Source organism: Heloderma suspectum, chromosome 5 (genome assembly GCF_057233095.1).
Source record: "Heloderma suspectum isolate Gila_16-S chromosome 5, 16-S_ref, whole genome shotgun sequence".
In the NCBI taxonomy this organism is placed as follows: domain Eukaryota; kingdom Metazoa; phylum Chordata; class Lepidosauria; order Squamata; family Helodermatidae; genus Heloderma; species Heloderma suspectum.
This window is the reverse complement of record NC_139462.1, coordinates 234,558,837-234,573,916: the sequence shown is the minus strand read 5'-3', so window position 1 is coordinate 234,573,916 and position 15,080 is coordinate 234,558,837. Positions and strand designations below refer to the sequence as shown.

At 50.8% G+C, this 15,080-nt stretch overlaps 1 protein-coding gene across 9 annotated transcripts in view; it reads left to right on the top strand.

The window, feature by feature from the left end:
• Positions 1–6,289: 6,289 nt before the first annotated feature.
• LOC146345399 (uncharacterized) overlaps positions 6,290–15,080 on the top strand; it is a 36,474-nt gene continuing 27,683 nt past the window's right edge. For 5 of the 9 annotated variants that reach the window (XM_084859672.1, XM_084859674.1, XM_084859671.1 and 2 more), the window contains exons 1-2: positions 6,364–6,554; positions 7,779–7,892. In XM_084859672.1, the coding sequence (XP_084715798.1) occupies positions 6,434–6,554; positions 7,779–7,892 (235 nt within the window). In that variant the 5' untranslated portion in view covers positions 6,364–6,433. Of the gene's footprint in view, positions 6,555–6,771; positions 7,926–15,080 lie in introns of those variants that run through there. The other 4 variants (XM_084859675.1, XM_084859669.1, XM_084859670.1 and 1 more) reach the window with 4 other exon arrangements.

Sequence of the window (15,080 nt, the reverse complement as noted above, 5' to 3'; positions counted from 1 at the left end):
CAATGTTATCGAAAGCCATCGATGGGTCTAGGAGCAGGCTGCTCCCCCTTGCCTGGCTCTTGGCATAGGGTAGGTGGCCTATTAGGGCAACCAAGGCCTGAAGTGGGGTTGAAATGGTCTACAGGAGGGATGGGCAACTGGTGGCCCTCCAAAGGTTTTGGCCTACAACTCCCATCAGTCCCAGCCAGTATAGCCAATGGTGAGTTGTAGTCCAAAGCATCTGGAGGGCCATGAGTTGCCCACCCGGCCAGGCCTAGATACTCTGTTCCAGCCACAAACCCCTGTTGCTGGGTCCCCACGCCAGCCGTAATGACCATAAGGCTGGCTGGAGTAAGGGAAGGGCTGGTCAGGGTGGGGTGGGGGGCTCCTCTGCGCAGGGAAGGCTGGGGAAGCATGCCAGGAGCGCCCTGAGGCTGGATCCGGGCAAAGGCTCCTCCAGCCCAGAAGGCTAAAGCTGAGAACGAGCTGATGTTAACAAGGGAGGCTAAAAGCAACAAAACGGCTTTCTTCAGATACGTGCCTAGTAAAAGACAGGAAAGAAATGGTGGCTCAGCTATTAAATAAGGATGGCAAAATGATAACAGAGGACAAAGAAAAGGCAGAGGTGCTCAATTCCTACGTTGGCTCAGTCTTCTCCCAAAAGGGTCTATGACCAGGCCTACAACAAGAAGAAGAGAAGAGTGGTAGTAGTGGGAGACTCCTTGCTGCGTGGGATCGAGACCCAAATATGTTGCGAAGACCTGTGGACTCGCCAGGTATGTTGTCTCCCGGGGGGACGAATTAGAGACGTGACTGAAAGGTTGCCTGCACTCATAAAGCCCACTGACAGGGGTCCCTTTCTTCTCATCCATGTGGGAACAAATGATAACGCCAAGCGGAGCTACGAAGAGATCACGTCAGACTTTGAAGCTTTGGGAAGGAAACACAAGAACTTTGGGGCCCAGATAGTTATCCATCCTTCCAGTAGTTAGAAGAGGGATAGAAAGGGAACGAAAAATACTCCGGGTGAATGACGGGCTATGAAGGTGGTGCCGGCGCGAGAGATTTGGATTCTGGGACCACGGGCTATACTTCCTGGAAGATGGGCTGCTGGCAAGGGAAGGGTTGCACCTCACAAAGGCTGGGAAGAATGTATTTGGCCACAGCATGAAGAACTTCATCAGGAGGGCTTTAAACTGAATCCTACGGGGAAGGGAGATGTAAAGTTGGGGGTAACAATGGACGTAGGTGCATGCACTGCAACGGAGAGAACAGCTCTGATAGCGCCCAATAATACTCTTCAGACACATGTAGGAAGAAAGCCAGACTATGAAGCACATGGTCTTCGATGTCTATATACTAATGCCCAGAGTATGGGAAACAAACAGAACGAACTTGAACTCTTAATGTTGTTGTTGTTCAGTCGTTCAGTCGTGTCCAACTCTTCGTGACCCCATGGACCATAGCACGCCAGGCCTTCCTGTCCTGCGCTCTCTCTCGGAGCATGCTCAAGTTCATATTCATTGCATCCGTGATGCTATCTAGTCATCTCATCCTCTGCCGTCCCCTTCTCCTTTTGCCTTCAGTCTTTCCCAGCATCAGGGTCTTTTCCAGGGAGTTTTCTCTTCGCATTAGGTGGCCAAAATATTGGAGCTTCAGCTTCATTATCTGTCCTTCCAATGAGCACTCAGGGTTGATTTCCTTTAGGATGGACTGATTTGACCTCCTTGCAGTCCAGGGCACTCATAAGAGTCTTCTCCAGCACCACAGTTCGAAAGCATCAATTCTTCGGCGCTCAGCCTTCCTTATAGTCCAGCTCTCACAGCCATACGTTGCTACTGGGAAAACCATAGCTTTGATTAGACGGACCTTTGTCGGCAAGGTGATGTCTCTGCTTCTTACTATGCTGTCTAGGTTGGCCATAGCTTTCCTCCCAAGGAGCAAGCGTCTTTTAATTTCATGGCTACAGTCACCGTCTGCGGTGATCTTGGAGCCCAAGAAAGTAAAATCTGTCACTGCTTCCATTTCTTCCCCTTCTATATGCCAGGAAGTGATGGGGCCAGATGCCATGATCTTAGTTTTTTTAATGTTGAGTTTCAAACCAGCTTTTGCACTCTCCTCTTTCACCCTCAACAAGAGGCTCTTGAGATCCTCTTCGCTTTCTGCCATTAGGGTGGTATCGTCTGCATATCGGAGGTTGTTGATAATTCTCCCAGCAATCTTAATTCCGACCTCTGATTCATCCAACCCGGCATTTCTCATGATGTACTCTGCATATAAGTTAAATAAGCAGGGTGACAATATGCAGCCTTGTCGTACTCCTTTCCCAATTTGGAACCAATCGGTTGTTCCATGTCTGGTTCTTACTGTTGCTTCTTGACCCTCGTACAGGTTTCTCAGGAGACAGGTAAGGTGGTCTGGTACTCCCATCACTTTAAGAATTTGCCACAGTTTGTTGTGATCCACACAATCAAAGGCTTTAGCGTAGCCAATGAAGCAGAAATAGACGTTTTTCTGGAATTCTCTTGCTTTTTCCATGATGCAGCGAATGTTGGCGATTTGATCTCTAGTTCCTCTGCCTCTTCTAAACCCAGCTTGTACTTCCGGTAGTTCTCGGTTCGCATACTGCTGAAGCCTAGCTTGTAGGATTTTGAGCATCACCTTGCTGGCATGTGAAATGAGTGCAATTGTGCGGTAGTTTGAACACTCTCTGGCGTTGCCCTTCTTTGGAATTGGAATGTAAACTGACCTTTTCCAGTCTTGTGGCCACTGTTGAGTGTTCCAGATTTGTTGGCATATTGAATGCAGCACTTTAACAGCATTATCTTTTAGGATTTTAAATAGCTCGGCTGGAATACTGTCATCTCCGCTAGCTTTGTTGTTAGTAATGCTTCCTAAGGCCCACTTGACTTCACTCTCGAGGATGTCCGGCTCAAGTTCAGTGACCGCACTATCATGGCTATCAGGGACATTCAGATCTTTCCTGTATAGTTCTTCTGTGTATTCTTGCCACCTCTTCTTAATCTCATCTGCTTCTGTTAGGTCCCTGCCTTCTTTGTCCTTTATCATGCCCGTCTTTGCACAAAACGTTCCCTTGAGATCTCCAATTTTCTTGAAGAGATCTCTAGTCTTTCCCATTCTGTTGTTTTCCTCGATTTCTTTGCATTGTTCATTTAAGAAGGCCTTCTTGTCTCTCCTTGCTATTCTCTGGAACTCTGCATTCAGTTGGGTATATCTTCCCCTTTCTCCCTTGCTTTTCGCTTCCCTTCTTTCGTGAGCTACTTGTAAAGCCTCATCAGACAGCCACTTTGCTTTCTTGCATTTCTTTTTCTTTGGGATGGATGAACTCTTAATACAGGAGGGAAATTATGACTTGATAGGTATAACTGAGACTTGGTGGGATGACTCTCATGACTGGAATACAGCAATTGAAGGATATCACTTGTTCAAAAAGAGCAGGAGGAACAGAAAGGGAGGTGGGGTTGCACTGTATGTGAAAAAGACATATCTCTGCACAGAAATACAGGAGGAGGAGCTTGGTAGCCTCATCGAGAGCATCTGGATCAAAATAAATGGAGCAAAGAATAAAAGGAACCCAGTCGTTGGAGTCTACTACCGGCCACCCAACCAAGGAGAAGATGAGGATGAAACTTTTGAAAAGCAAATAGCCAATGTTTTAAGGAAGCATGATGTAGTAGTAATGGGGGACTTCAATTTCCCTGATATTTGTTGGGAGACAAATTCTGCCAAACATGGCCCCTCCAGGAAATTCCTGACTTGTGTTGCTGATAACTTCCTCCTACAGAAAGTAGAGGAAAGAACTAGAGGCTATCCTTGACTTGATCGTAACCAACAGAGATGACTTAGTGGATAAAGTAGCAGTTACAGGAACTCTGGGGGAAAGCGACCATGTTGTACTTGAGTTCTTGGTTCTAAGGGAAGCAAAAGCTGAGTGTAGTCAAGTGCGTACCCTGGATTTTAGGAAAGCTGATTTCAATAAACTCAGAACAATGATCAGGAAGGTCCCATGGCAAGCGACGCTAACGAGAAAAGGAGTCCAAGATGGGTGGGGGCTTTTAAAAAAGGAAATTTTCAAGGCAAAATTACAAACCATTACAAGACAAAAAGGTGGAAGACAACAGAAGAAGCCAATGTGGCTTCACAAAAAGCTTAGGGATGACCTGAAAACAAAAAAGGACACATATAGGAAGTGGAAGGAAGGCCATGTAACAAAGGAAGAGTACAGGCAGGTAGCCCAGAATTGCAGGGATGGCGTCAGGAAGGCTAAAGCTGAGAACGAGCTGAGGTTAGCGAGGGATGCTAAAAACAACAAAAAGGCTTTCTTCAGCTACGTGCATAGTAAAAGGCAGAGGAAGGAAATGGTTGTTAAGCTATTAAATAAGGATGGCAAGATGATAACAGCTGACAAAGAAAAGGCAGAGGTGCTCAATTCCTACTTTGGCTCAGCCTTCTCCCAGAAGAGGGTCTATGACCTCCCTGGCAAAGGCGAAGTGCAGGCTGAAGGGGCAGGATTGTGCAGGCTGAAGTGCAGGCGAAGTGCAGGCTGAAGGCGAAGTGCAGGCTGAAGGGGCAGGATTGCAGCTTGAGGTCGATAGGCATATGGTCAAGGAACACCTAATGACTTGGAATGAGTTCAAATCTCCAGGGCCAGATGAACTGCATCCTAGAGTAATAAAGGAACTGGTAGAAGAACTCTGAGAACTGCTTTGTATTCTCTTTGAGAAATCATGGAGGACGGGGGAAGTGCCAGATGACTGGAGGAGGGCTAATGTGGTCCCTGTCTTCAAAAAGGGTAAAAAGGAGGAACCTGGGAACGACAGACCAGTCAGCCTGACATCAATCCCTGGGACTATTCTGGAGCAGATGATAAAGAAATCCATCTGGAAGCAGCTTGACAACAATGCCGTGATTACTCAAAGCCAACATGGATTTGTCAAAAACAAGTCCTGCCAGACAAATCTGATCTCATTTTTTGATCAAGTCACCTCCCTTGTAGACTGTGGGAATGCTGTAGACATCATATACCTCGACTTCAGCAAAGCTTTCGACAAAGTGCCCCATGATATCCTGATGAGCAAACTAGCTCAAAGTGGGCTAGATGAAACAACGATCCGGTGGATCCACAGTTGGCTACAGAATCGGACTCAAAGAGTGCTTATCAATGGGACCTTTTCAAACTGGGGAGAAGTAAGGAGTGGGGTACCGCAGGGCTCAGTCCTGGGCCCAGTGCTCTTCCACATTTTTATGAATGACTTGGAGGAGAAGGTGCAGCGAATGCTGATCAAATTTGCAGATGACACCAAATTGGGCGGGATAGCTAATACGTTGGAAGACAGAAACAAAATTCAAAGTGATCTGGATAGACCGGAGTGCTGGGCAGAAAACAACAGAATGACATTTAATAGGGATAAATGCCAAGTTCTGCACCTAGGAAAAAGAAACCAAATGCACACTTACAAGATGGGGGATACGTGGCTCAGCAACACTACAAGCGAGAAGGATCTTGGAATTGTGGTAGATCACAAATTGAATGAGCCAACAATGTGATGTGGCTGCAAAAAAGGCAAATGCTATTTTGGGCTGTATTCATAGAAGCATCGCTTCCAAATCCCGGGAAGTACTAGTTCCCCTCTACTCAGCACTGGTTAGGCCTCATCTGGAGTACTGTGTCCAGTTCTGGGCACCACATTTTACGAAGGATGCAGACAAACTGGAGAGGGTTCAGAGGAGGGCAACAAAGATGATCAGGGGACTGGAAACAAAGCCCTATGAAGAGAGACTGAAAGGACTGGGCATGTTTAGCCTCTAGAAGAGAAGACTGAGGGGAGACAGGAGAGTGCTCTTCAAGTCCTTGAAATGCTGTCACAGTGAGGAAGGCCAGGATCTCTTCTCCATCACCCCAGAGTGCAGGACACGGAATCATGGGCTTAAGTTACCAGAAGCCTGATTCCAGCTGAACATCAGGAAAAACGTCCTGACTGTAAGAGCAATACGACAATGGAACCAATTCCCTAGGGAGGCGGTGGGCTCTCCCTCCCTGGAGGCCTTCAAGACGAGGTTGGACAGCCATCTGCCAGGGATGCTCTGACTCCTGCACTGAGCAGGGGTGTGGACTCTATGGCATTGTAGGCCCCCCCCAACCCTACTGTTCCATGATTGTGTGACCCCGGAAGCCCCCAGCAGGAGCCTGCAAGCAGCGCCGAGTCCCCTTGCCCCCCGCAACTGGGGCGCTGCACGGGCAGGCGGGGCAGCGTAGCGAAGGATCAGCCCCGCAAGGGCCGCGTTCTGCGGGGGGGGGGGGCGCCCGCACGCGCGCAGCTGGCGGCGGAGATGCTCTGCCGCAGGAAGCGTCTGCGGGCGCGACCGAGAACTACACCTCCCAGCGCGCTCCGCGGCCGGCGCGAGGGCCTTAAAGCGGCCGCGGAGCGTGACTATGACCCTCCCCCCGCCCGGGGGTGCGAAGGGAGCCGCCGCTGCCCGGGCCGACCGACCGGCGCTCCGTGCAGCGGGCCTGCGCAGCGGCGGGGCGGCCGGGGCCCCCCTCGCGCCCGGGGGTGAGTCGCCCCGCGCGCGGCCCTCGCCGCCGGGCAAGGGCGGGCGCCGGCCCGCCCCGCGCGCGGCCGGCAGCCGGGGTCTCCGCTCCCTCGGGGCGCGCTGCCGCGCCGGGCCGGGCCGGCGGGCGACGCAGGCGGGCGGGCCGCGGGAGCCGCCCCGTGCCGGCGGCCGGGCGGGCGCCCCGTCACGCGCAGCCGCGTGGACGCGGCGGGGAAGGGCCGGCGCGCGGCGGGGCGCTGGCCCTGCGCCCGCGAGCAGGGGCTGCCGCGGACCGCCGCGGCCGGGCTCCCGGCGGCCGGTGGGCGCTGCGGCCTTCGCGCCCGAGGCGGAGCCGCTCAGGGCGCGGGGGAGGGCCGTTTCCTCGGCGCCTGCTGCGGCTTCGAAACAGAAGCGAGTCCGGGGTAAAGCTGGGGCGCTTTGAGCCCGCTCGGCAGAGCCCTCTCCGCGGCCGCCAGTCTCGCCCGCTTGACGGAAAGGGAAGGCTCTGCGGGCCTTGGCCCCCGGAAGTCGCCTGGGGGCCTTAGGGCCACCCTTGCCACAGCAGCAGGCCCGGGTTTGCCTCCAGATTCCCTCTCAGCGGCCCGGAGCCCCTTGGGTCGATGTGTGTCTCCAGGCGATGCGCTTGTTGCCTTCGCACGGCGAGCTGCAGCTGGTGCAGAGGCCTTTGGAGATGTGCGGTGTGCGGGTCTGTGATGGGGGTCTGCCCCCTCGCAAAGGCCCCTTGGCTAGTCCAGACACTGTCGCTAGGATCCCCCTCCCCTGACCTTGAAGGCCGTGAGTGCAAGTGGCCTTTGTGGAGCACGCCCAAGTTCGCTTTGGCACGTGGATTTGTTTATTGATTGAGTTGGATTGCTTGAGTCTCCGAGTCTGTATCGCTGCTTGTGAGTTTGTAACCAGAGGTGGATAATTATCTTACACGCCTTAATCTGGAATCGAAGGGGATGTTTTTGTGCACACGCTCTTGAACGCTTCCCAGCGAGCTCAACCGCTTACCTCTGGCGTCAGTGGAGGGACATCTGATCCGTTAGGTGGGACGTGAAGGAAAGGGCAAGAGGACAAGTTCGACAGTCCCGTTGCCCCAAAGGGCTCGATGGCTCAGAACAGACTGGCCGTTACCTCCATAGGGTCGTTGCCTCATTGCTACCGCTTCCACGCCAGGATGTGTTTTGAAGCTCAGTTGCAAGTTGTGGGGTGTTGATTGCCAGGCCTGCTTGATCTTGTAGGTGCTTTGAGGCTGCTAAGCTCTGTTTCCTGCTGGAGGCACTACCAGATGGCAGAAGGGGTTCAAACGCAGAAGGACGCGATGCCAGGGAATTGCAAGCTGGTCGCCCTGCAGGGTGAGGACCTCCCTTTTTCTCCCCCTGTTAAAAGTGAGTGTTAACAGGATAGAATTCAGGGTGCTGAGGGGCTTGGGAGTATCTCCTGTATGACACTGAAGACCTCAGTCTGTTTGAGACACCCGCAGGTGAGTACAGTGGGTGTTCTGTGTGTACATGCTCTGGGTGCTGAAATGGGTCTAGGGAGCTGGTAGGAGTGGGTCAGGTCCTGGGGGATAAGTCAGATGCCATGACAGTGCAGATGGAGTCCTGCCACAGGGCATTGCTCTCAGAGAGATGTCCGCTTAGATCTCCTTAGTTAGATCAGGATGGGGGGTGTAGGCTGGGGTGCCAGGGTGATGGTGGAGTTTCCTCCTCTTTGCCTTGCTCCCCTTCTTTCCACTTTTATTTTTTCACATCTCCACATTCAATGTTGTACTTAATTTCTAGTAAAAACTGACCCTGTTCAGACACACATTGTAGCAGGGTGGTTAGGCTAACCACGGTGCCAGGTGGTTAGCACCAACTACTGCGAGAGCCCCTGCCACATGTGCAGCTAACCATGTTCTGCAGCGTGGTTAGCCTACCACTCTAACCACCCTTCCTCCTGCAGTCCTCGCACCGCTCTCTCATGCATCCCAGCAGCCTCAGCAGCACACACAGCCATTACAGGAGCGGGGCTGCTGTTGGCGGCCATTTTCTTCCCTCCTTCTGATTCCATTACAAAAATAATTAAAAATAAATTAAAATGTTGAAAAATTGCGCAAAATCGCCATATAGCTAAAATGCGCATTTGCGCAAACCGACGTATATCACTAAAACACACATCCCTGTATATCACTAAAATGCGCATTTTAGCGATATACTTGGGTTTTGCACAAATGCACATTCTAGAATATGGTGATTTTGTGCAATTTTTCAATGTTTTTATTTTTTACTTATTTTTGTAACAGAATCAGTAGGAAGGAGGAAAATGGCCACCAACAGCAGCCCCGCTCCTGTAATGGCCGCTTTAGGCTGCTCTTGCCACAGAGCGCTATGGAAGCGATCTGTTAACCATGGGTTCTGTTCAGGCGCCATGCTAAGCCACGGTTAGCTCTGTTAACCATCTTACAGCAGGTGGTTAGTGAGTGTGGTTTGTGTATGGTTAATAAACCACCATGGCTGGGTCGGAACTCGCTCAATGTGTGTCTGTGAATGTAACCAAAAAACGGAGGAGCAAAAATAGAAACCCATGACTTGCTTTCACAAGTCATACATGTGTTGACCATTTTGATGCAATTTTAAGGGGCTTGACAATTTCTACAGGATCCCTCAAGATTTCCAGGGGTGGGGAATTGCACTGCTTTTTCCCTACATCTTTAGCTGGAAGAAATCCTGATTATACTGTGTTTCAGCGTGAGCTAGGACTGAATTACAGCAAGGTCTGAACCCTGGTTTAATATAGACTGGGATGGGCTCCCTGCTCAGCTCGTCTACAAAATGCTCAATACAAATGTGTGGTCCTGTAACACATCAGCACTGTTCAGGCATTCATCCGATGATCATGAGGAGGGGGGATTTGCACAGCACAGGATCTCTTCGTAGGTTTGGGCAAATGATGTGTGGAGGTTGGGTGGGTGGGACCAGTGTGCACAATCCCACTCTTGCAGTCGCGCTCGCGTTGGAGGCAGTATGCATTTGCATGCCAGTTGCTGGGGAACATGGGTGGGGGAGGGGGCTCTTGCACTCATGTGCTGCTTGAGGGCTTCCTGTGGGCATCTGGTTGGCCATTGTAGTAACAGAATCCTAGACCAGAGAGGCTTTTGGTTGGATCCAGCATCAGGACTCTTCGTATTTTCCTCTTCTTCCCTGTCCACATTTATCCTACACAAACAAACATGGCACTGTGATTCTACTGTCCAACTGCCCTTTTAAGAGGAGCAGCCCAGTGTAGTGTAGTGGTCAGAGTGCTGGACTAGGAGTAGGGAGACCTGGGCTCAGATCTCCAGTCAGCCATGAAGCTCACTGGGTGACCTTGGGCCAGGCGTTCTCTCTCAGTCTAACCTACCTCACAGGGTTGTTGGGAGAAACCATATATGTTGCCTGTTTTGCTCTTTGGAGGAAAGGTGGGATATAAACGTAAATGTGTATTCTCATGAGGTATTCAGGTTGCAGATGTTTATTAAAGGGGGACTTAAATTCAGGGCTTACTTCTTTGGAGAGGGTCCCTTTGGGGGCCCCTTCATTTGAGAGAGGGCTGATGAGCATGAGGGGATACTCTAGCTCAGGAAGCATGAAGGTATTAAGTTAAGCACACAGGTGAGTGACGCACCAGTATGAGGATAAAGTAAGTGCTGACCATTTGTTTAATTCATTTAAGTCATCATTAACGTATTAATTATCACATGAATGTGAACAAGGGCACAGCAAAAAGAGTGAACTCTCTATGAGTGTGAGGGGGAGCCCCAGAGACAAAAGCGTCAAAGTAATAAGTTAAGCACTTGGGTGAACTAAGCACCTGTGCGAGTTTAGCAGCCCTTCCCCCATTTCTGACAGTAAATAACTCAACTTTCCAGATAAACAAACCCAATAAAGTAAAACAGCTATGAAGGTAAAAAGCCAGCAGAGGCATGGGGCCTATCCGGTGTATTGCACTGATTGTCACATTTATGACTATCTGCCTCCTGGATAGAAGTCACGGGTGTGTGTTTAGTGGGAGGCGGTGGGCTCTCCCCCACTGGAGGCGTTCAAGATGAGGCTGGACAGCCATCTGTCAGGGATGCTCTGACTTGGATTCCTGCATTGAGCAGGGGGTTGGACTCGATGGCCTTGTAGGCCCCTTCCAACCCTACTGTTCTATGATTCTATGATTCTAGTGCAATGAGCACCTGGCTCTCAGGAAACAGGTTTGTTGCCCTGAAGCCAAGGTTGCTGACGTGGAAAAGCTGAGTGAGGCAGAGAGGCTGGTGGACGAGACCTTGGGGGCCCTAATAGCGGTGTCCCAATCCCTGGGTGAAAACTGCTCTACTGTCACGGAGAATGAGGCTCTATACAAGGCTGTCATCAAACCGCATTTGGATTACTGAAGACCGTTCTGGTTACTGTACCTTAAAAAGGGTATTGTAGAGCTGGAAAAGGTGCAGAAAAGGGCAAGCAAAATGATCAAGGGGCTGGAGCAACTCCCCTGTGAGGGAAGGTTATGATGTTTGGGGCTTCTTAGCTTAGAAAAATGCTGAGTAGTGGTGGACATGATAGAGGTGTATAAAATTACGCATAATATGTATAATTTCTCTCGTAATACTAGAACCTGTGGTAGAAGATTTGGGACAGATAAAAGGGAGTACGTCACACACAACACAGTTAACCTGGCAGCCTTCCCCAGCCTGGCACCCTTCAGAGGTTTTGGACCTCAGCTCCCATCACTATGGCCAGTGGTCAGGAATGCTGGGAGTTGTAGTCCAAAACATCTGGAGAACTGCAGGCTGGCAAAGGCTGAACTGTGGAATTCACTGTCACAAGATGCAGTGATGGCCACGACTTGGACAGCTTTAAACGAGGATTGGATAAATTCATAGAGGCGGCGGTGGCGGCAGCAGTGATAAAGGACTAGCAGTCGTGATGGCTGTGTTTTACCCTCTGGTATCAGAGGCAGGATGCCCATGTGCAGCAGTTGCTGAGGAACATTTATTTATTTATTAGCCGCCCATCTGGCCAGCTACCCGGGCTCTCTAGGCGGCATACAATAAGAATAACACAAAATACAATAGAATCAACTGAACAAAACAACACTGCTCTAAAAACCCTAGCCCACCCCAAGTGCCTGCCTGGACAGCCAGGTTTTCAAAGCCCGGCAGAAGCTCATCAAAGAGGGGGCATGGCAGAGGTCACTAGGGAGGGTGTTCCACAGAGTGGGGGCCACCACAGTAAATGCCCTCTCCCTAGTCCTCACCAGCCTAGCAGTCCTGGCTGATGGGACAGACAGAAAGCCTTCGGAGGCCGATCTCGTTGAGCAGCATCCCTGGTGTTGCTGGAGGTGCTCCTTAAGTTAGACTGGGCCAGAACCATATAGGGTTTTAAAGGTCAATACCAACACCTTGAAATGGGCCCGGAAAACAACTGGTAACCAGTGCAACTCAGCACTCAAGTGATGTGATCTTGCTGATGGCTGCCTTTAATCAGGTGAGCTGCCGCATTCTGCACCAGCTGCAATTTCCAAACCATCTTGAAGGGTAGCCCCACATAGAGTGCATTACAGTAGTCTAGGTGAGAGCTGACCAGGGTATGAACTGCTGAGGGGAGCAGGTGGGTAGGGAGGTAGGGGCGCAGCCGCCATATCAGATGGAGTTGGTACAGCACCTAACAGCTGACACCTGAGCCTCCATGGTCAGCTGGGAGTCTAAAATGACCCCCAGGCTGCGGATCTGGCCCGTCAGGGGCAGCCACACCCCATTCAGCACCAGCTCAACATCCCCCAACCTCCCCTTGTCTCGCGCCAAAAGTACTTCGTTTTTGTCAGGGTTCAGTTTCAGCTTATTCCTTCCCATCCAGCCACTCACCGGCTCCAGACACTTGGACAGGATTTCTACAGCCACCCTTGGTGAGGATTTAAACGAGAATTAGAGCTACGTGTCATCGGCATATTGGTGACACTGCACCCCAGACGTGGGAGGGAGGGGGCTGTTGCGCTCATGTCCTGCTTGGGCATCTTGTTGGCCATTCTGGGAACAAAATGCTGGACTGATTAACTTTTGGTCTAATCCAGCCAGGCTGTTCTTACGTTCTTACAAATCTTACAACTTTGCTACTGAGCTTTTACATTCTGAAAATGTTTATATTTGAAAAGTGAGGTGGTTTTTATGTGATAATTACAAACCACATGATACCTAAATGTGAAAATCTGTATTCTCAGTTTTAAGGAAGCACACATTTTAAACTAAATATTTGGAAATTCTTTGGTACACACACTGCTTTACTGTCATACTACAAAGCAAGAAAAAACAAGTGTTTTGCTCTGTCAAATATCAGAGGCTATTCTTTTCTTTCTTTGTTTTCCTTTCTTAATTGGGGTGACTAAAAAGTAATGCAAGTTACTTTTTACTTCAGTGCAGGTTTGGGGCCTCTTGGGAGTCAAATTCATGTTAGTGATGAGGACTAAAGAACCAGGAGGTGGACAGAATGAATTTTTGGATGCGCCCCAGATCCTCTCGGTATCTGAAAGGTGTGAAGAGAGGGTTGGCGTGTGCCGGAGGCCTGCTTCCCAGGTGGGACTTGAGCAGGAGAGAGAAGTTGGCCTGGTGCTAGGCTTGCCTAAGCTGAGGCCTGGCTTGGGTGCCAGGCCTGTTGCTGTGGAGACGGCATTTTCCTCCACTGTTGCTTGGGGTGCCATTGAGTGGTCCTGGCCTCTTCCCTTGGGGAGATGGCCCTGAAGGGAAATGTCCTTACCCTGGGACAATGGAGCCACGGGGCTTCCTCTACCCTGGCTTAGCCGCTTGGCTCCTTTGAGACAGGGGCCTGTTCTAGTCAGGCCGGAGTGCCACTGGGAACATTCCATCTGACTATGGGAGATGTCCATTTTATGGATTGGGAAGATATCTGGCCCAAAGCCACCAAGTCAGCCTTAAGACTGAATTGGGATATGAACACAAACTTTTCCATGTCCCCCAAATCAGCAGTCGGAAGAGGAGAATTTCCTCAGGCACCTTTATCTGTTCATGGACTCCAGCATAGGATGATGACTCACATAGGTGTGAAATGGCCATTCCCAATTAAGCACCCCGGTGGATCTTTCACATTATCTGGCCACCCCAGAGCACACATCTGAGTAAGGGCAGGGGCGTTTTGCATGTTCAGCTTTCAGCTGCTGAATGATGCAAATATGTGTGTGAATCTGCCCCAGTGTGATATTTTACTTGATAAACTCAGGCCCCTTTAGCTAGGCTAACTTTTCAATAAGCTCCATAGTTCTATCATTTCTATGTGTGTGTGTGTGTGTCTGTCTGTCTCCCTCCCTCTCTCTCACACACACACACACCAGTCCTGTGCAGAGCTGGGAAACAATTCCACTCCTGGGCTTCAGCATCAGATGCTGAAATGCCCCTGCGGCAACCACAGTGCACTTGGGCTTTTGCCAGTTTGGGAGAATTCGATGCTCCCAGGTGCTTAATTTCTAAACGGAGAGGCTGCCAGAAGCTGCAGATGCGGGCCTGGAGGGCCCCCCCCCCTTTTTAAAGCTTATGTCCCACCTCTTTCCCTGACGGGCAACTCAAAGCAATGAACAGGCAAAAATATTTAAAACAATCTTAAAACTCAAATGAATAAAGAGCAACAATAGTAGCAGTGCGTAAGGACAGCAGTTCACTGCAAGAGCTAAAAAGGAACACCCATGGGCCATTTGAACTTTTAAGCAGATACTTCTTAATGCTTTTGCATGCTGCCTAACACAGTCTTGGGTCGGAGCCTGACTGATCTTGGCAGCACCTTCCACGAGGTGGATGCCACCAATGAGAAGGCTCCAGACCTCCTGGCTGCCTGCCTGGCTTTGTGGGCCCAGGGCACCTGAAGGATGCTTCCAGTGATGGCTGGAGTGGGAACAGCTGGCAGGAGGCCATCCTTGCATTGTGCTTCACCTGTTCAGGGTGGGGCCTTTGGACTGATGACAGGATCCAGGGCAGCGCAGCACCTTGCAGTGCAGACAGCAGCTGGTCCTTCTGCCCTCACGGTCTGGCGTGCCACCAGAGGAGGAAGCGGCAGCCAGTGAAGACCGCTCTTAAAGAAGCCCTCCTTGGATCCCCAAGTTTTTAACAACTTTCACCCAGTCCCGAATCTGCCATTTTGGGGCAAGGTGATTGAGCAGGTGGGGGCAATGCAGTTGAAGGCACACTTGGAAGAAGCCAATTATCTAGATCCATTTCAGTCGGGCCTCAGGCCTGGGCGTGGGACAGAAACGGCCTTGGTTGCTTTGGTGGATGATATCAGGAGGGCTTTGGACAGGGGCGAATGCTCCTTCCTTGTTCTCCGTGACCTCTCAGCGGCTTTCGATACCGTTGACCACGGTATCCTCCTGAACCGCCTGGAGGGCTTGGGCTTTGGAGGCATCGTATTACGGTGGTTCTGGTCCTTCCTCTCCGGCAGGTACCAGAGGGTAGCCCTGGGAGAGGAGGTGTTGGACCTGTGGTCACTCACTTGTGGGGTGCCACAGGGTTCCATCCTCTCCCCGATGCTATTTAA